The sequence below is a fragment of the Myotis yumanensis genome, unplaced genomic scaffold (assembly GCF_028538775.1).
Source record: "Myotis yumanensis isolate MYYU_CA2020_CCGP unplaced genomic scaffold, mMyoYum1.0.hap1 SCAF_2, whole genome shotgun sequence".
Classification (NCBI taxonomy): Eukaryota; Metazoa; Chordata; class Mammalia; order Chiroptera; family Vespertilionidae; genus Myotis; species Myotis yumanensis.
This window is the reverse complement of record NW_027223753.1, coordinates 164692364-164712883: the sequence shown is the minus strand read 5'-3', so window position 1 is coordinate 164712883 and position 20520 is coordinate 164692364. Positions and strand designations below refer to the sequence as shown.

The following is a 20520-nucleotide window of genomic DNA, read 5'->3' as shown; positions in this document are numbered from 1 at the left end:
GGTGGTGGGAGAGACTGCGTGTGTGTGTGTGTGTGTGTGTGTGTGTGTGTGTATGTGTTTTAATTTAGGTTGATTAAAGTGTGTCTCATTTAATAACTCCAGTCCCCATGCTATAATGAGTTACTGATGATTTAGCCTCAGAGCCAGTTCCTGTGTGGTTGGAAAAGCTGCCTGGGAGGCATGTGGGCAACTTGAGATAGAAGGTTGGTATCTTGGGTCACACAGATGGATGATTTGTTGGAAATGGGGAACACGGACAGAGAATGAGGCTCATGGAGCGGGAACCTCTGAGAGGATAGGTCCTTGGGTCCCCCAGTAGTGGCTGCACAGCCTGGTTTGAGGATCACAGGTCTGGTCCACCCTCCTCGTGACTGGCCCAGGCTTGGTGGTGCAGCCAGAAGCAGGGCCCAGGTTCCTAGACGTCCCCTCCTCCTCACTTACTATCACGTGAGGCTACAGCTTGAGAGGAAGGTGCAGGAGAGGTCTGCCTCGGTGCAGGGCTCAGTTTGGCTTTCACGACCTGGAGGAAAAGTGTCCACTCCTGCCTAACCCTCTGCAGACAACAAGGCAATGCTGAGGGCGTGTTTTGTGTTTCAGAACCCGCCAGGAGGAGGCCCGTCATTCTACCTCTTGTGGCCACAATGCTGACCGCCCGCCTCTCCAGGCCCCTGTCAAAGCTCCCCGGGAAAACCCCGAGTTTCTCTAACAGAGAAAATGGAACAAGGTAAGAGACTGAAGGGTAGAAGTGGCCTCGAGTGCCACACTCTCTGGGCAAAGCAGAGAGAGTTCTTCACACCTGGATGATGCAGGTGGTCCTCAGGCCTGACTCTCAAAGTGACCCTCAGCGCCCACCTTCGACCAGCAAAGGAAACTCAAAGGTGTCCTCAGAAGACAGAGACCTTCCCAGGGCACACAGGGCACAGAAGAATATCTTCCATCAGATTTTTTACTCTCTTATTTGGAAATAACTGATACAAAAGTTGCCCAAGTAGTACAAAGGGCTTCTCTATCCTCTTCACCTAACTTCCCTGAATGTTAACATCTTACAAAACCATAGTGCAATCATGAAAACCCGGAAATTACCACCGATACGTGTTAACAGACCTACACACTGGATTCAAGTTTTGTCAGATTCCCCAGGGATGGACCTTTCCTGGTCCAGGGTACAAACCAGGGCCCGCAGTGCTTTTGGTTGTCATGTCTCCTTCCTCTCTTCGCATCGGGGGCAGTTCCTGAGTCTTTGTCATTCTTGACCTTGACACTTTGGAAGAATGTCTCCCAGTTGGGGTTTGTGTGATGTCCTCGTGTTTGGATTCAGGTGTTCATGTTTGGAAGGTGCCACCCAGGTGAGGTGCATCTTCTCAGTGCATCGCATCGGGAGGCGCACGGCACTGATGTGTCTTACTGCTTTGATCACCTGGGTGACTCCTCTTGTCAAACCTTACACATGAAGCAGCTAACTAAACTGTCCTGAGACTTCACTGAACTGCTGTGTGTTTAGAGACAGCTACGTACAGATGAAACAAGCAGCTCTTCGTTGAGAGTTCTGGGATTGCCCTTCCCAAGGGATTCAGTGCACTTTGCTACTTCATTTTCCTCTGTGGCAGCCAGAGCCAGGAAATATACCTTTTGTCTTTATATTTAAGAGGAATGAAAGTAAGTGTTAGGTTAAATTCAAAGTTCCAGCAGCTGGAATATGGGTATTTTTTATGCCAATAAATATGTTTGGAAGAACATGCCTATTAGCCATATATATATATATATATATATATATATATATATATATATGGACTAGAGGTCCAATGCACGAAATTCATGCAAGGGGCTCAGCCCTTGCAGCTGCAGTGGCTGCCTGCCTTGGCCCTCAAAGCCACAGCAGCTGCCTCGGCCCTCGCAGCCCTGGCTTTGTCCGGAAGGTCGTCTGGCCATCTGGTCTAATTAGCATATTATGCTTTTATTATTATAGACTATAGGCCTGGTGCATGAATTTGTGCACAGTGGGGCCGGGGTGGCATGTAGATGTGCTCAGGTAGTGGCAAGCAAAGACCACAGACAAAGTGCCCCAAAACAGCCTGAACACCAGCTACACTCTGAAGTGGAAATATAGCTCTGCTTCCCTGCCCATGCTTGGGCCACCTCATTCTCCCTGGGGCAGAGTTACTAACATACAGACAGGTCATCTCTCCTACCTCAGCCACACATTTTCTCGGCTGACTTCAGCCAATGGTGGCACACTGCCGTAGGAGCGCTAGTGAATCAGCAGTTGGGAGCCTGGAAAGGCACAGGGCTGAGCTAGAAGTGGCTGACGGGAAGGGGGGCAGAAATGCAAGCAGTGTGTGGTGCAGTGGCAGAGGTAAGATGGCGGTGGTGCTTACTTTACGTCTTTGCAGTTGGCGGCTTGCCTTGCCCCTTCTGCCCCCTCTGAGCTGCTACTCTGTCTCGATCAGCGTCAGGGTCACTCTCCTCCTATAGGCTTCCCCGACCCAGATTCTTCGGTACCCAGAGCCTTAGCCAGGGGAGGTACTGAAGGAGGTTGGCCAGCTGCCGGAGGGAGAGACCATGGCAGGTTGGCTGTGGGAACGCACTGACCACCAGAGGCAGCTCCTGCGTTGAGCATTTGCCCCCCTGGTGGTCAGTGCACATCATAGTGACTGGTCGACCGGTCATTCCAGTTGATCCATTGTAATGGTCACTTAGGCTTTTATATATATAGATTTTTGAAATGACAAAATTATGGAGATGGAGCACAGATTAGTGGTTAAAGAGGATGTGGGGTGGGAGGGAAGTGGATGTGGCTATAACAGGGTACCAGGAGAGATCCTTGTGTGATGGAAATATTTTGTATTTTCACTGCATCACTGTAAATATCCTGGTTGTGATATTGTACTGTAGTTTTGCAAGTTTCGTTAGGGGCAATTGGGTGAAAGGTACAGGGCATTTTTGTCTATTTTTTTTAACTGCATGTGAATCTATAATTATTTCAAAATAAAAAGTTAAATTAAAAAAACAAAAAACTCAGTGGGGGAAAAAGGAGACATATGTAATACTTTAAACAATAAAGAGTTTTAAAAAGACTGTCAGGAAGCAGCATAAAACCCAAGGGCTAAGGGGTGGAATTTGCAGAAGACTTTTTTAACAAAGCCGTATCACCTGAAAGTTCTTCCTACACAGTGGCAGAAATGGTCACTGCAACTGATGGCCCACTTCCTACCAGCCTAGCAACCCTGGAGGAGAGAGGACCTCTTTCTCAGTAGTACCAGCAGGATGTCCCCAGGGGCTCTGGGTGGGGGGACAGTCAGTGCTGCTCACTGGTGGCTGAGGGCACTCTGAGTTGCTTCTGCCCCAGGAACAAGGTCTGGGTGTGTCCACAGCCTGTGCTCATGGCTTCCTCTTCTCTTGCAGGCACGCACTGCTGTTGTACCCTGCCTCCTTCGTCCCTGTGGGTCGTCGCACTTACGCTGACGCAGTCAACCCGGTGAGTGGCAGCCCAGTTACCTGGGAACCAGCCAGGTGGTCACAGCCCTTCCCTCTGGGCCCCCTGGGTCCCCTGGGCCCTGAGCTACCTTCCGAGTACCAGGCTTCAGAGCTTCTAGGACACTCAGAGCCACTTGCTCACATTTTTAACCTACACTCCGCCCCCCGCCCCCCAAACCTCCCCTCAAATGAGCTTTAGAGGTTAAGAGTTTAGACTCTAGAATCCAACAGGCCTGATTTCAATTCCATTTCTATCACTTAGTATGTTGGGCATTTAAAAAATATCTGTTTCCTCATTTGTAGCATGATATAATAATCATGATTACTATATGCAATTATTAAGAGGGAAAAATATCAATTGACTGCCTTCTGTACCAATTCTAATAATAACTCCATGTAGTAATCATGCATGCACAGTGCTTGCACGTGGTAAGTAATGACGAAGATGATATGATGATTGTGATAATGGTGATTGCAGGTGAGAAAACCGAGGTCCAGAAAGGGGACCTCAAGCAACATTATTAGTTGGTGGCAGAGTCTGGGTTAGAACCTGGTCTCCTGATTCTGAGTCCAAGCTTTTCCCACTAGACTACGGTGCTTCTCCTGACGAAAAACACCAGGCAGGGAGGCCTAGGCACGGTCCACTCCGGAAGCACTTTTTGTTACTGCCCAGAGGAGGACGGGTCACTCTGCACTCAGGATCCTGGTTTCTAACGTGGGGTCTGAACTTCTAAAATAGGTTGGCAGCAAAGCCGTCCTGGTCACAGGCTGCGACTCTGGATTTGGGTTCTCCTTAGCCAAGCATCTGCATTCAAAAGGCTTCCTTGTGTTTGCTGGCTGCTTGTTGAAGGTAAGAGATGGGTCATCATTGTCACCATTGTCCTTCACACATAGTCATTGTTTTGTACGTTGTTATTTTTAATTGCAGTAAAATACACATAACATAAAATGTACCGTCTTAACCATTTTAAGTGTACAGTTCAGTGATATTACATATATTCACATTGTCTAAGTACCTCATATAAGTAGAATCATCCAGTATTTGTCTTTTTGTAACTGGCTTATTTCACTTAGCGTAAAGTCTTCAAGGTTTGTCCATGTTGTAACATCTTACAGAATTTCTTTTTTAAGGCTGAATAATATTGCATTGTATGTATATATTACATTTTACTTATCCATTCATCTGCTGATGGACACTTGGGTTGCTCCCACATTTTAGCTACTGTGAATAATGCTACTGTGAACATGGGTGTACAAATATCTCTTCAAGATACTGTTTTCAATTCTTTGGGGCATATATCCAGATGTAGAATTACTCAAATCATGTGGTAATTCTATTTTTAATTTTTTGAGGAATTTTCAAACTGTTTTCCACAGCAGCTATACTGTTTTACCTCCCATCAACAGTGCACAAGGGTTCTGATTTCTCCACATCCTTGCCAATACTTGTTTTCTGTTTTTAGATAGTAGCTATCCTAACATGTGTGAGGTGATGTTTCATTGTAGTTTTGATTTGCATTTCCCTAATGATCAGTGATGTTGAGCATCTTTTCATGTGCTCATTTGTCATTCATACTATCCCCTTTGGAGAAATGTCTATTCAAGCCCTTTGCCCATTTTAGAATTGGGTTGTTTTTTGTTGTTGTTGAGTTTTAGGAGTTCTCTATATATTCTGGTTATTAATTCCTTATCAGTTATATGATTTGCAAACATTTTCTCCCATTCTGGGTATTGTCTTTTTACTCTGAGGGTAGTGTCTTTTGATGTACAAAATTTAAAAAATTGTATTAAGTCCAGTTTGCCTATTTTCTTTTGTTGCCGATGCTTTTGGTGTCATATCCAAGAAATCATTGCCAAATCCAATGTCATGAAGCTTTTGTGCTATGCTTTCTTCTAAGAGTTTTATGTCTTACATTTAGGTCCTTGATCCATTTTGAGTTAATTTCTGTATATGGTGTTAGGTAAAGGTCCAACTTTATTCTTTTGCATGTGGATATCCAGTTTCCCCAGCACCATTTCTGAAAAGACTGTCCTTTCCTGCATTGAATGGTCCTTGTAAAAAAAATCATGTGAGGGTTTATTTCTAGGCTCCTTCTCTGATACAAAACCTTATATTCCTCTCCTGACACCCCAGCCCCTGCCACTCTCACCTCACACTCCTCTCCCTTACTCAGGAGGCTGCAGCCACAGAGGCTCCTGCTGTAGCCGCCAGGTACACACCCTTCTCAGCTTTGGTGTGGCTGCCTCCTCTTCCCCAGGTATCTTCAAGACTTGCTCCCTCACTTCCTTCCAATGTCACCTTCCTGGTGAGGTCTTCCTTCCCTCTTTAAAACTGAACACACCCTTTACCACATTCACCCCCATCTTCTTTTCCTGCCTCTCTCTGGGATCATAAGGAAGGCTCGATGGGCCAAGGTGGCATCTCATCGCCATCTGGAAGGATAAACAGGAGTTCCCTGTGATGGATGGAGGTGACAAAGCCAGACACTGCCAGTCATCTGACGTGGCTGAAGCCCAGTGCCTTCGTGGAACTCGTGGAAGAAGAGGAGATGAGCTGGGAAAGGAAGGCAGGACCAGAGCAGGAGGGGCCCTGAATGCCTCTGATGCGGCTTCTGTCAAGGATACCAGATCCATCAGTCACTTCTCAGACCAGGCCATACTCAACCCGTCAGCAGACTTGACCATACGACTCTTGTTTGTAACACTTTGTTTCTTGACTTCGTGGACACCTTTCTCTCCATCTTCTCTGCCAGCTCCTCCTGCTGCTTCTCCTGTAACTAGTACAACGCCCTAGGCTTGCTTCTCTCGTCACAGTGTTTCTCGGGCATGTGACAAGATGCTCACAGGTAACAAGTGCTGAGTGTCCTTACACCGGGCTTGAGGTGCTAGAGCACTAACAACAAATGCTGGGAGACTGTGAAACCTTTCTGCCAGGATTAGCCCATCAGCTGTCTCACGGTGGAGGAGGTGGAGGGGTTGGACAGAGTTGATAGTGTGCTGTGGTATTTTCCATCTGGTCTCAAGTAAAATGAAGTTGGTTTCAAGAGAACTCCTTGGAGAGCTTACCATTTGTGCCCTGGCATCTGAGGCCACAGAATGATGTGTTCATGTTTGCAAGGGCCAAGAAAGAGGCCAGAGTGGCTCGTCTGGAAGCAGTGCAGAGAGAGCTGCCTAGGGAAGGGCTGTCCTTCAGCCTGGGCAGGACACTGTTGCCTGAACCTGATGTGGATAATGGGAGAGCCCCTGGAATCATCTTAAGGGCACATGCCCAGTGAAACTCCGAGAGGGCCATGCGACCTGACCAGAGAGGTGGCTCCAGGAAGTCCTGGCTGAGGGAGAAGATGCACAGTAGGAGGAAGGAAGGCCACAGGAGTCTCCAGGGGAGGGATCTTCTCGGAACCCATAAAAGTGCCCCAGGGAGGGCGGGCCAGCCAGGGCACCACCCTCATAAGACTAGAGTCTTGCTCCCTCACTTGTCAGCCTCTGCATCCAACCCTGGGAGGATCTGAGATTAAGGAATAAGAGAGGAGGAGCAGCTAGAACATAGTGAGAAAGGCAACCTCTGCCCCTGCTGCCTGGCGCCCCACACGGGCTTCCCACACTCCGTCAGGCCTGCGGCAGGGCAGGCTCTAAACTGGGTACAAGTTGGAGGGAGGGTTTGGGTTTTCAACCCAGGCTGGGCTGGAGTTACTTGATTAGCAGACTGAACTGGACTCTTTGTGCCAAAACAAAGAGTCTCTCTATTATCTGAGAATGAGTGGAAACACTGTAAGACTTGCCTGGAATTTCATCCAGGTGTGGAAAACATAGCTTACAGGTGAAGTTTAAAGGGATAGTGACAGAAGGCACTGCCCCTTTACAAAGGGACCAACGCAGCAGGACCGAAAGCTCGTCTCTGAGCAGCAGACAGATGTGGAGCCAGGGATGCAGTGTGGCCCAGGCAGTGCGGCCGTGGCCTGAGGAAGGGGACGGGCCACCTCGTCTGCAGCCTGCAGACCGAGGGCCATTGGGAAAGGTTTCCTAGGAACAGCTGGGGCAAAACAACAGTCCCCTTCCCCATGGAGGTGGCTGTCAGGAGCAGGGTGTGCAGGCTGCTTAGAGATGAGTGCGGACTCCTGAAGAGGTCTGTCAGGTGAAGGTAGGAAGGTGGGGCTTCCCTCCTGGGGGCCTGAATGCTGAGCCTTAAGCTGTGGGCTATGAGATGACCCCCAGCTTCCTTTGAGAGAAAGCTCTTAGCTGCCAAGATGCCAACCTAAGTTCATGTGGACCCCCTGACCGAGGTGAGGGGGGTCCCCAAGGACACGGGAGCATTGGCTCCATGCTGGCCAGAGGCGCGGGGAGAGGCCAGGGGTGGGGTCCAGGAGTTACTGAAAGGTCCCGGGAAGAGGAAAGGACACTCAGGTATCTCTCATGCATCTCAGCTGGAATCTTTTCTGTAGGAAGTTGATGTCAGCTCCCCCTCAGAGACACGGAGTGCTTGGGCTCAGCTTGAGGGGCATTTGAGGGCCTCGATATGAAAAGTGCATGAAAACAAGTCATGTTTTCCTGGTGCCTGTGTGCTGTGTGTGGAAAGGAGAGGTGTCTGTGGCACCAGCCCCTCCAGCCTCTGGACTCAAAAGTGGCGTCCCCGGGGAATTCTTTTCTGGAACCCTCCGTGGAAACGGCAGCAGAAACGGCAGGCTTGGCTGTCCCTCTGTACAGGTAGATGGAGCACCTGCCGTGTCATTTGGGAAGATGGCACATCCGGGGCGGGGGGTGGGGGGCGCGGTCAGAGCCAAGCCTTGCATGAATCGAGCCTCACACCTGGCTGCTCTGTGCAGACATGATTCTGGGTGTAGCTGCCATTCCTGGTGCCAGGTTGGGCAGAGACTCAAGCATGTTGCTTTTTCAGTAGAGACAACGCGGCGCGGGGGGGGGTGGGGGTGGGGGAGTTATCCCTGGAGAGGATGGCAGTTTAGGCTGGAAGAGATCTTAGAGGAGGGGTTTTCTCTGCACCATGTTCCCCGTCCTGTCCCAACCCCACCTCCACCATCATTGTCTGAATACCGCTAGGCCAGTGATGGCGAACCTTTTGAGCTCGGCGTGTCAGCATTTTGAAAAACCCTAACTTAATTCTGGTGCCGTGTCACATATAGAAATCTTTTGATATTTGCAACCATAGTAAAACAAAGACTTATATTTTTGATATTTATTTTATATATTTAAATGCCATTTAACAAAGAAAAATCAACCAAAAAATGAGTTCACGTGTTACCTGACACGCGTGTCATAGGTTCATGCCATCCCCGGACTCAGAAAGTCACTCCTCATTTTGAGCCAGATTTGCCTTCTTGGCCCTGGTTCTGTTTTCTGGGCTGCGTCGGACAAGTCGGCTCCCATTTGACAAGGCCCTTCACCATTCTCTCCTGAGTCCCTCTGACAGTACATCCCTCTGACACTGAACTGCAGTCCTGGGGTTCGAGTCCTCCTTGTTCAAACCACTTACACGAGACTCAGACTACCCCAGAGAGAACCCTCCACAGACATGCTGACCCTCCTTGTGCTTTCTGCTCTGCAACTTGTTCAGTACCAGCTGTCTGTGCCCCGGGCAAGCCTGGGCTGAGAGTCGGCATTCCTCTTATCACTTCATCCTCCGGCAGCTGTTCCTGTCCTCTGTGAGATGCGTCACTGCTCCCTGCACCACCGAGAAAATCACTGCCAATTAAATGATGACTGACTGTTTAATTTTCCCCTCGTTTGTAGCTAATGCCTATTGTGAAAATATGTGGCATAGACAGATGAATGTGGTGATGCCGCCTGCCTCTGATGTGAGGGCTAACAGAGTGTATGCATGTCATGTGCCCAGCACCATGGGAAGCACAGCAAATGCCCAATAAACGACATCTGCTTTTATTCAAACCCCCGCGCAGCTGCCCACTGCCCACACAGACCCCTGCCCACCCCTCAGCCTCTTGTCCACAACGTCCTCAGGCCTCTGCTGCCCCTGCCGTGGCTTCTGGCAGCACCCTCTCACCTCTGCCGGAAGTGCCCCATCCACAGGGGCCCCTCTGGCCGTGTCTACTGCTGTCAGTGCCTTTGAAAAGCCTCCCCTGCCCGCCCCACCTTCTGTGCAGCCCCCCACCCCCCACGAGGCTTCCTGCAGCAAATACTCCCTGTACTGTGTGCTTACTCATCTGCCTCTTTCCCTAACGTGGCTTTCTGAGAGCAGGGGCTGCGTTATTTGTTTTTGTGTCTCCAGTACTTAGCACAGAGGCCCACGACATGTTTGCTGAGTGAGCGATACTTTTCTCATGTGTAATAACACCTGAATTTGCATAGCGCTTTATCATTTCATGGGCTTTTAAAAAACAATTTCCTCGTTCCATTAACCTGAGCAGGTCCAGACAGGTGGCGATGTCCTTATGACTAGCTGTAGCTGGAAAAACCGGGCACCTGTTGAGGGATGCACCTGAGTGCACAGAGCCTGGTTAGTGGCAAAACTGGCAACAGAGCTTGGCCCTGGCCACTTACCAACTTGCAGGTTTCAGGGCCTTGGCTTAGAACAGAGGTGGCAAACGGGCAGCTTGCTGGTCACAGGTGGCGGGTGGATGTGCTTTGGCCCACATATTTTTTTTTTTTTTTTTTAGAAAACCCAAATAAGTTGCCAACACTTAAAAAGTTAGGAGCTTTTGCACAGAAATCCCAATTACAAGTATAAAAATCTACGCATCTGGCAACCCTGGGCTCACATTCACATGTGGACAACAGCTGGGCGGGGGCAGGGGGGGCGGGTTGAGAGGTGAGACTTGTGCTCCACTCCCGAGAGTCCCCTTCTTATCATGTGACACCCACATGCCTGGCCCCGGCATTGAGTGTGTAACTTCTGCTTAGAGAATGACCCTGCCAGGGAGGATTTAGGGGCTCATGGCTGTGTCTACGGCATGTAGTTTGGTGCTTGGTACATCATCAGTGCTCAGGGATTAGGCCCAGGTGGGCCTGCAGTTGTTAGTAGCCCCAGGCTTAGGCAGAGACTGGGCCAGCCCCCTGCCTTGGCCCTGGTCCTCGTCCTAGAGCAGTGATGGCGAACCTTTTGAGCTCGGCGTGTCAGCATTTTGAAAAACCCTAACTTAACTCTGGTGCCGTGTCACATATAGAAATTTCTTGATATTTGCAACCATAGTAAAACAAAGACTTATATTTTTGATATTTATTTTATATATTTAAATGCCATTTAACAAAGAAAAATCAACCAAAAAAATGAGTTCGCGTGTCACCTCTGACACACGCATCATAGGTTCGCCATCACTGTCCTAGAGGCAGGGGGGTGAAGCAGCTCCTCTCTCCTCCCAGGACAAAGGGGATGCTGGAGCCAAGGAACTGGACAGCTTGAAGAGTGATCGATTGAGAACTGTTCAGCTCAACGTCTGCAAAAGCGAGGAGGTGGAGAAAGCAGTAGAGACCGTCCGCTCGAGCCTGGAGGACCCCGAGAAAGGTAGGGGACCCCTTGGGGCAGTAGGGTACTGCACGGGCGCCTTTCTAAACACCACCCTCCATTTGCTGGTATCCTTCCAAAAGACTGCTTTCTTTATGTTCAAGCTCTTCCTCCTGCACAGGAGGAGGAAGTGGGTTGAATTAAACACACCGTGCAATCAGGGAATGGGAAATAAAGCCAGAGGTGGTTTCAGAATCTACAGGAGTGATTGAATGGAAGTGCTCTGGTTCAGGCCAGTTCAGCCAATGCCCACTGAATTCCTACTCAGAGCCAGGTGGTGGGCCGAAGTATTGGGAACACAAAGATGGCCAAGACATAGTTCCTATACTCAAGGACCTCACAGTTTATTGGGGAGACGGGGGGTGGGGGGCTGACTCAGGTGATTTCTATGTCCTCTCTTGGGGCGAGGTGAGGAAGGGGTCAGTTAGGGCAGACTGTGGCAGAGCGCTGGGAAGGGCATTCCAGGAGGAGGGGAGAGCGTGAATAGTGGTGGGAAGCACACAGGTATGCAGGGGAGGACAAGTCAGGCGTCAGGTCTGGTGGAAGTGGCAGCAGCAAATGAGGTTAGAATGGAGCGCGTCCAGGGCCTGGGTGCCAGGCAAGGGAGGTGGCCACTCTCTTGAGGGCAGTAGGAGCTACTGAAGGGGATTTCCCTGAGGGGAATGGCCTGGTCATACTCATGAAGGCTTGCTCTGGGGGCTGTGGTGACAGCATGGGAATAAGAGTCTTGAACTAGGGCCGTGAGTATTGGGAAAGAGGAGGATCAGGTTCAAGTATTGAGAAGACACAGCTGGCCGGACTTGGTGACATGCATGTGGGGATGTGGGAGAGACAAGAGACCTCCATCCTGGACACCTGGTGCACCTCATGGAGGAGCAGGTTGAGGGGTGTGGAGATGCTGAAGTACCCAAGGGACACCCCGGGGGAGTATCTGGGCTGGAGCTCGGGTGTCCAGGGTTGGAGGTGACACTAGGAGTGGGAGAGATGCAAGGAGGGTCCGCTGGGGAACATGAACAATTAGGCGCCAGAGAAGGGGAAGACACGACTGTCAGAGCGGTTGGGTACAGTGCCCCCGAAGCTAAAGGGACAGAAAGTTTGGGGGACAATAGCCAATAGGGGCACATGATGCCGAAAGTTTCTGTAACATAAGGACTCAAGTGTCCTCCCAGTTCAGCCCACAAGGGCCTTAACGGGAAGGGCTCTGTGGTACAACAGAGGGGAGGGCACACCATTCACGTAGAACCCAGTGTGATGGTGCTGCTGGGGGAAACCAGTTCAGTCTCCTCACTTCATCTGTAACATTCACCTTTGAGCTTCCCAACAGCCCAGGCAGAAAGGCTATGCCTCAGCTCTCTGCTTCCCCACAGAATGGGCTGGGGACAGCTCTCCTGAGCAGTGACTTCAGTTGCTGGTAGGGGAGGACGGAGGGTGAGGTGACCAGGGCCAGTGCCAGGCACTCTGCTGAGCATCATCAGTCAGGGGACATGCTGCCGCCCCAGCGGCACCTCAGAAGCCCCTGTGCTGTGAGGAGCTGTTGCTCTGGCTGCCAGCCTGTCGCTGACTCGTCACCATGTCAGCCCAGTGCCACCCCCACCCCACAGCAGGCCATTCCCAGGCCCCCCTGCTCTCTGGGGAAAGGCCTGTGAGTTCCGGAACACGTGTTTAGTAGTTAACAGGCAGACCAGGGCTTCTGTCCCATTAAGACAGCGGTTCTCAACCTGTGGGTCGCGACCCCTTTGGGGGGCGAACGACTCTTTCACAGGGGTCACCTAAGACCATCGGAAAACACATATATAATTACATATTGTTTTTGTGATTAATCACTATGCTTTAATTATGTTCAATTTGTAACAATGAAAATACATCCTGCATATCAGATATTTACATTACGATTCATAACAGTAGCAAAATTACAGTTATGAAGTAGCAACAAAAATAATTTTATGGTTGGGGGTCACCACAACATGAGGAGCTGTATTAAAGGGTCGCGGCATTAGGAAGGTTGAGAACCACTGCATTAAGAAAAGGCAGGAGGGATCCATTAGGACCATGGTCGGCAAACTGCGGCTCGAGAGCCACATGCGGCTCTTTGGCCCCTTGAGTGTGGCTCTTCCACAAAATACCACATGCAGGCGTGTATACAGTGTGATTGAAACTTCGTAGCCCATGCGCAGAAGTCGGTTTTCGGCCTGGGCGAGTCTATTTCGAAGAAGTACTGTTGATATTTGGCTCTGTTGACTAATGAGTTTGCCAACCACTGCATTAGGATGATTACCAGTCCAAAGGTGCAGCCTGCTTCCCCCTCCCCCCCTCCACTCCCCGCCCCCCCCCCCCCGCCCCCTCCACTCTCCCCTGTGGCAAATCCTCCCCTCCCGCCTTCCCTGGCAGCTGGGATATTGCCTTTGTAAACCACGAGGAGGGAAACAGCTGCAGTCAGCCCCATAAAGCCACTCATTATGGCCTGTGGGTTTGCAGTGATTTAAAATGCCCGTGTAAAGGAATCATCCCTGTAGACCTGAGCATGGAATGAAGCTGCCCCAGGTCTTGGGGCTGCTCAAGGCCCTGGTCCTTGTCCGCTTCCACTCCCTGGGCACTTAGCCTTACCTACAAGGCAGAGTGAATCCAGAGCCACAAGGGGAGGCGCTCAAACCCCAGCATCACCCCTGAGGCATGAACCTTTTCCTGATGACCCATTTCAGGAAATGGGTCAACGTGACCTCACTGAACCCAAACTGCTTTGGGGGGGAGGGGAGAATATTTGAAGGTTTTTAGGTCTGAAAAGAAAATAAATCTGTTAGATATATGGTTGTGCAGGTCTTCCCCTCCCCCCTTCCTCTCCTCCCCTCCCGCTCCCCTTCTCCTACTCCCTCCTTCCCTGCGATCTCCTGCCTCCCTCCCTCCAGGTGCTGTCATCCTGGTAGGTAGAACAGCTCAAATTCTCCTCTTTTGCCGGCAATGCTGTCTTTGAACTCCAGGTGGCGCCCTCCCAGAGCTTTCAGACCAGCTTGTGCTTCCTAAAGGGGTGGTGCTTCTGACTCTCCCTCTGCCCAGGCAGGAAGCTCCCAGGAGGCGAGTGGAGGGCACATTTGATGCGAGTTTGGTGCCCTTCACCCTGGCTATATGGAACAGTTGCTGCCAAAGCCAGGGGAGCCAGCCTGCGGGGGGTGGGTAAGATGAAGGGGATTGTCTGATGAGAGCTTCGAGCCATCTGCCACCAGCCCCTCGTCTCCCCAGCAGGACTCTGAGGGACTGGGCATCTGGAGCCTGTGACTCCCTCCCCAGGGAAAGGCCGAGGGGGTGGGCCAGCGGCAGGCTGTGGGCATGTCTGATCTCGAAACCACTTACCTCACCGTCAGTAACCATGTACTGAGTGAACACTTGGTGTGTAGTTGGTAGTGTACTGAGCACCAGGAAGGGTTCAACCTGGCAGGAGGAGTGTGTGGTTGGTGGCCGGCCAAGTGGACGCTGGTGAGGAACGGTTATAGCACCGGAGACATTACACCACGGGCAGGGAAGGCCCTAGTATCTGGGACACCCTGGGTCTGGGAGTGAGAAGACTGGATTTACTCGGAGCTTCACCTCTTACTAGAAGTAAGAGGGTTGCATATTCACCTGTGTGGGCCTCACCGTGCCCGTCTGTGAAGTGGGAAAAGTGCTTTGGGAGCCATCCAGTGCTCATACCTAGATCTGGCGGCTGCAGGAGCATGGGTAGCATTTCAACAAAAAGCCGCTCTCAGACTGAGAGGTGGCGGGTGCCGGGCTCAGTAGAGCCAGGAAGCAGCCAAGGTGGGAGGGGCCCTGATGCCAGAGGAGTGGCAGGCAGTTCAGAGAAGGCAGAATACTTGAAAGGGAGTGGAAGTGGGTGAGAGAAGCCTGGAAAATGCTTCACATACCCCACTAGGGAAGGGAACCTTTGGAGCAGGACGTGACTGAGAGAGGAGACTCGGGCTGAGGCGTTTGGATCAGGATGGAGGTGGAGGAGAGAGACGAAGACAGGCAGACCTGGGAGAAGCTTCCCGGTAATACAGGACCCAAACTACGCCTTGGAAACAGGATAGCAGACGCCGATTCTAGGGACATGTGAGGAAGTCAGTAACAGCACAGGGTTAAGCATGAGGGCTGTGTCCTCACACAGGCCGGGTCCAGATTCCATCCTGTCCGCTCGTTATCTGGGTGACACTGAACAGACGCTTTACCTCTCAGCCTCAGTGCCTCACTCAGATACGGGACAAATTAATATCTACCTTATCGGTCGGTTGTGAGGGTCAGGTGAATTAGTAGATGCAAAATGTTTAGTTCAGGGCCTGGCGGCCGTCCTTTTGATCTTTATCAGTAATGTTAACAGTACTCATCAGATGGGGGAGAAATGAAGAAGCCGGAGGAGTCAACCATTAAAGTGAAACTATTAACAAGGAGGAGGGGCAGGGCTGGGTGTGGTTAGGATGAGTTGGGGACCTGCGGGACATTCAGGTGAAAGTGCCTCTCAGGAGGAGGGGACTGGGGTTAGGAGAGAGCCTTGACCACCGACCCTCACACGGAGGTGTGATGGGGCTGCTGTGATGGGGCTGCCGCAGGAACACAGCTGTCACCAGACCAGCAGGAATGCCATGAGGCCTCCAGAGAGCTCCTGGGTCCACACACTGTCCTGCTTATCACCCAGGCACAGTGTGCTTTCACAGGCCAACTTCCGGTAAACCTTTTTGGGTGTCAGTGTCAGATGTCATTGATGTTAGATGGAAGAAAGATTACTTTAGGTTGTGTGATACTGCCCCATATGAATTGAACACAAAGCAGCTGGAAAATTCCATGAACATAAAGAAAATGAGGCTGCCTAAGCACTGAGTGTAGTTTTTAAAAACATGAATTTTTTTATTGATCTCAGAGAAGAAGGGAGAGAGAGAGAGAAACATCAATGATGAAAGAGAATCATTGATTGGCTGCCTCCTGCACGACCCCCACTGGGGATCAAGCCTGCAACCCAGGCATGTGCCTTGACCGGGAATCAAATCGGGACCTCCTGGTTCATAGGTCAGTGTTCAACCTAAGACACACTGGCCGGGCAGCAGTGCGTATAGTTTGAGGATAGGTGGTCTAGGACAGGACATTGGCGACACCTGTATGTTAGTGGGGCAGGTAGAAGAGAGGTGGCAGGGAGGATGGAGGAGATGCCTGGATATTATTAACGCCGAGGGAGGAGTGAGTGTCAGGCACCATCAGTAGCACTCATATGGTGGAGAAGTTGAGAATGAAGACAAGGGGCATCATTAGCATGTGGCATCCTTGATAACCAGAGCAGCCAGTAGTAGGGCTGGGACCCAGAATGGCAGGGAAATGGGAGACTGGGGAGGATAGTTTGTGTTCTCAGAAGACTGGCCTCAGAGGGGAGGGGAGCCGAGAATAGCACGAGGGAGTAGCCTGGTAAAGAGAAGGTACTTTAGGATATGGAGACATGGTATTTGTATTCACCTCTCCAACATCTATTAAGTACCTAATGTGTACGACGACATTGAAGGGAAGGAGACAGGGACAATGGAAGAGTGGAAGTTGCAAAAACGAGAAAGGATTGATGGCTTACCATTAGGAAGGTGGAGAGTGAAGTGTCAGCCTTGGCCAGGGCCGAGAGAGGCCTCCTGGGAAGAGGAGGGGAGGGGATGGCGGAATCTGCAGGGCTGGGGGAGGGGTGGGGAGGGGAGGGGGCGGCAGCTGTGGGGGGTTGTCCTGGCTGAGTCATTGCAAGGTCCTCGGTAAGACCTGAGAGCCAGGCTTTAGCTTTCGGCGAGTGGGAGTGAGAACTTCATGAGGACTTTGTTAACCAGCAATTTCCTTTCCCTAATAAATGTCCTTAATTTCCCATAATTGAAGGAGAAGGCACCAGAGGTCAGTTGATGAAGCGTTAATTTGGGTAGCACGGAAGGGAGCAGCTAGAGACCAATTACTCTGTCATTTACACAAACTCCAAGATGAACTCAGGAAGCAGGCGGGGCCAGAGTTCCCACAGGCAGGGGGCCTGGACAGCGCTTCCCTGAGACTGAACTCTGAGGGTTTCCACAACAAAGAGGCAGGGTCTGAGATCATGTGGTATTTTTCCTTCATTTATGGATAATAAAGACCATTATAAACTTATGAACAAAAATAGATACAGAGGCAGAGCAGCCTCGAACAGAATGTCAAACTACAGCGGGAAGGCCGGGGAGGGTTGGGGGTCAGGAGCGGGGTAAGAGATCAACCGAAGGACTTGTATGCATGCATATAAGCATAACCAATGGACATAAGACACTGGGGGGTAGGGGAGGCCAAGGGATTGTCAAGAGTGGGAAAAAAAAGGAGACATATGTAATACTCGTTGTAATACTTTAAGCAATAAAACAATTTAAAAAATAAATAAAAAATTAAAAAAAAAAGAGGCAGGGCCTGTCCTGTCCTGAGGCTCTAGCGCATCCAGTCCTTGCACCCCAAAAAAACAGAACTCAAAGAGGGTGTGCAAAATGCGACTGCCTCCTCACTGCCACCTCCCCAGTTAGGCTCTGCCTCTAACGTACTGGGCACTGCAGCCAGTCCTTTCCCCAGGGGTCCGTATCCCTGTTTCTGAAATTAGTTATCAGACGACGTGACCTCCAAGGAGCCTTCTAGCACCAGCGTTCTGTGTCTAGAAAAGCCAGCTGTCCCGTTGCTGGTTTTACTGGAAATAGCCAGCGCAAGTATCCTGGGTGAGTGTCCATTTGCTCCGACCCTGTACCTGTGGGACCACACAAGGCTGAGGGGTGTTCTCTACCTGCACAGGCCAGGTGTACACACCTGGGGTATTGAGGAACAGGTTACCGGGTCACCGGGGCTTGCCACATGATAACCAGCACCAGTGCATGGTTCAGAGAAGGGAGGTCAGAGCATGGCGTCATTGCTAGCTGGGTCTCAGGGTGAAGCAGGATGGAGGCCCAACCCGAGATCAAGGCTTGACCGAGCCTCTTACTGGCTGTGTGACATTAGACACTGGGTCCCCTCTCTGGTCTTCCATAGAGGGTTGGCCTGGAAGACTCCTGAGGTTCCCCTGGCTTCTGGCAAGAGGGGAAGTTCAGAGGCAGGGATGACTACACAGTGCCCGTGCAGTGTGGGGTGAGACTGGCTGGAAGAGAGTGGCAGTGTGTGAGGTGAGGTGGGACTCCAAGCTGGGGCACCGGCAGGGCTGGGTCCTGATGGGCCCAGAGACTCAGTTAAGGCAGAAGAAATATAAGGATTGGTGGTAGATCTAAGGGAGGGTTACAGCCAGCACTGTCTCCTGTTTTCTTTGGTGACTCTGAGTCTAGAAGGTGTCCCGAGAGCCTTGGACACAAAGCTGGCGAGTCATGGGGAAAAGGATGAAAGTGAGGAGGGGAGCGGGCTGCAGGCTGATGGGTGATCTAGCCCATGTGGTGACCTCCGTTCTGTTCCCTCCCAACCAGGTATGTGGGGCCTGGTCAACAACGCGGGCATCTCGACGTTCGGGGAGGTGGAGTTCACCAGCATGGAGACTTACAAGCAGGTGGCGGAAGTGAACCTCTGGGGCACAGTGCGGACGACAAAATCCTTTCTCCCCCTCATCCGAAGGGCCAAAGGTGAGCTGGAAAGGGACCTTCCTCATGACCCCTGGACCTGCCCCACCTTTTCGTCTTTGCTCAGAATGGGAATAGGTCTCAGCAGATCCAACATCTCCCAGGGGCCCTGTGGGGGCCTGTGGGTGGTGTTGAGCGGAGGTGGTGTGGCCTGGCAGGCGGAAAGGGATGTGTGGTTTTTCAGAAAATAGAGCCTTCTCTGCAGCAAATCCCGCTCTGGGAACCTAATCTGAAGGAACAGCCACCCTTGTGTACAGACCACATGCCCAAACCATGTTAGGAGCCAATGTAAGTAAACCACCCCAAAGCCACCGATTCACATGTCCTCCCTAGAAGAACAAACAATGATGGCAAAAAGGGGAAGATCCATGTGGTCTATCCCGAGGGCCCAGCAACGACAGGATGAACCCAGAGAGCGCTGTGGGATTTTAGAAGAAGACCGCAACCTTCAGTGACTTCCAGTTTAGAGGCTTATGAAGGGAGCCTCCCACAGTGCCCAGGATGAGGCTGTGCCTTTTCCTGGGCGCACACCCAGGGTGGGTGGGTCCCAGGTCTGCCCGGGCTGTCTGTCTGGATGGGCTCTGCCCCTTCCATGCCCCCAGGGCTGGGAGAAGCTGTGGTCTGGCACACCTAGCTGGGCCTGTGGGAGAGCCTTCTGAGGTCATCACTCTCTCCCAGTGCCCGAGACTCTGCCCACATGTCCCAGCCCTGAAGTCGGGTCCAGAACCCTGCCCCTGCCCCTGCCCCTCCCTGCTTGCCAACAGAGCACTGCCAGGTAATAGCATTTTGGGGGGAAATACAATGGGAGAACGTGGGAGGTGAGACACAGCTTAGTTCTGTTTTGTGAGTTTTACTGTGCCCTCCTGGTATGCAGCTCTGCTTCTTACTCATTTCTCCTCCTCTGTCCTGCCCAGCACAGCTGGCTGCCGGGAGAGGGTCAGGGATGTTGATACTGATGTGTGGGTGGGAGCTGGCCTTGACGATGAATGAGAAGGCCCTCAGACCTTGTGTGGTACAGGCTGGGCCCCAGCCTGGCAGGCAGCAAAATAAGTATGAGGGGCCAGAAGGCCAGGTTCTAGCCAGGTCTCTGGAAACATGCCAGGCTCCAGGCCCTCTGCCACCACCATCCCCTCACCGCCCAGGCAATGCCCCCTGAGCAGTGCTTGCTGTCTTCCTCTGTAGGCCGTGTGGTCAACATCAGCAGCATGCTGGGCCGCATGGCCAACCCGGCCCGCTCCCCGTACTGCATCACCAAGTTCGGGGTAGAGGCTTTCTCTGACTGCCTGCGCTACGAGATGCACCCTCTGGGTGTGAAGGTCTGTGTGGTGGAACCCGGCAACTTCATCGCTGCCACCAGCCTCTACAGCGCCGAGGGCATCCAGGCCATCGCCAATAAGATGTGGGATGAGCTGCCCGAGGTGGTGCGCAAGGACTACGGCAAGAAGTACTTTGATGAGAAGGTCGCTGCCATGGAGACCTACTGCAACAGTGGCTCCACCGACACGACCCCGGTCATCAACGCTATCACCCACGCCCTGACCGCTGCCAGCCCCTACACCCGCTACCATCCCATGGACTACTACTGGTGGCTGCGAATGCAGATCATGACCCACTTGCCCGGAGCGATCTCCGACAGGATCTACATACACTGAAGAGTTTCTAGCTGGCCTCTGTCGGGAGCCCTGGTGGGCGGGAGGGAAAAGAAGGAGGGAGGGAGGGAGGTAGGGAGGGAAGGGAGGGAGGAAGGAAGGAGCTTATGTAGTCACCTCTTCATTACTCACTTGTGGATTGTCCACCATCCCAGGAGGACCCACTACCAGTTTTACTATCAACCGAAACGGGTAGCCCAGCCTGACTCGGGTGCACAGTGAGTGGCTTGGGCCTCTTCCATTGGGTGCTGAGTGGTGGGCAGGGCCCCTAAACTTCAGGGCAAATATGGTGCCTCTGTCTTTCTGGAGTTGATTTCATACAAAGATTTGGGGGAAGTAT

General features: G+C 51.6%; 1 protein-coding gene across 5 annotated transcripts in view; it reads left to right on the top strand.

Moving 5' to 3' along the window:
- The window catches only part of BDH1 (3-hydroxybutyrate dehydrogenase 1), a 32299-nt gene extending 12059 nt beyond the window's left edge, over window positions 1-20240 (top strand). For all 5 annotated transcript variants that reach the window (XM_070406519.1, XM_070406517.1, XM_070406518.1 and 2 more), the window contains exons 2-7: window positions 598-724; window positions 3403-3475; window positions 4214-4324; window positions 10804-10945; window positions 18382-18534; window positions 19714-20240. In XM_070406519.1, coding sequence (XP_070262620.1) covers window positions 642-724; window positions 3403-3475; window positions 4214-4324; window positions 10804-10945; window positions 18382-18534; window positions 19714-20183 — 1032 coding nt within the window. In that variant the 5' untranslated portion in view covers window positions 598-641 and the 3' untranslated portion in view covers window positions 20184-20240. The remainder of the gene's footprint in view (window positions 1-597; window positions 725-3402; window positions 3476-4213; window positions 4325-10803; window positions 10946-18381; window positions 18535-19713) is intronic.
- Window positions 20241-20520: the final 280 nt, after the last annotated feature.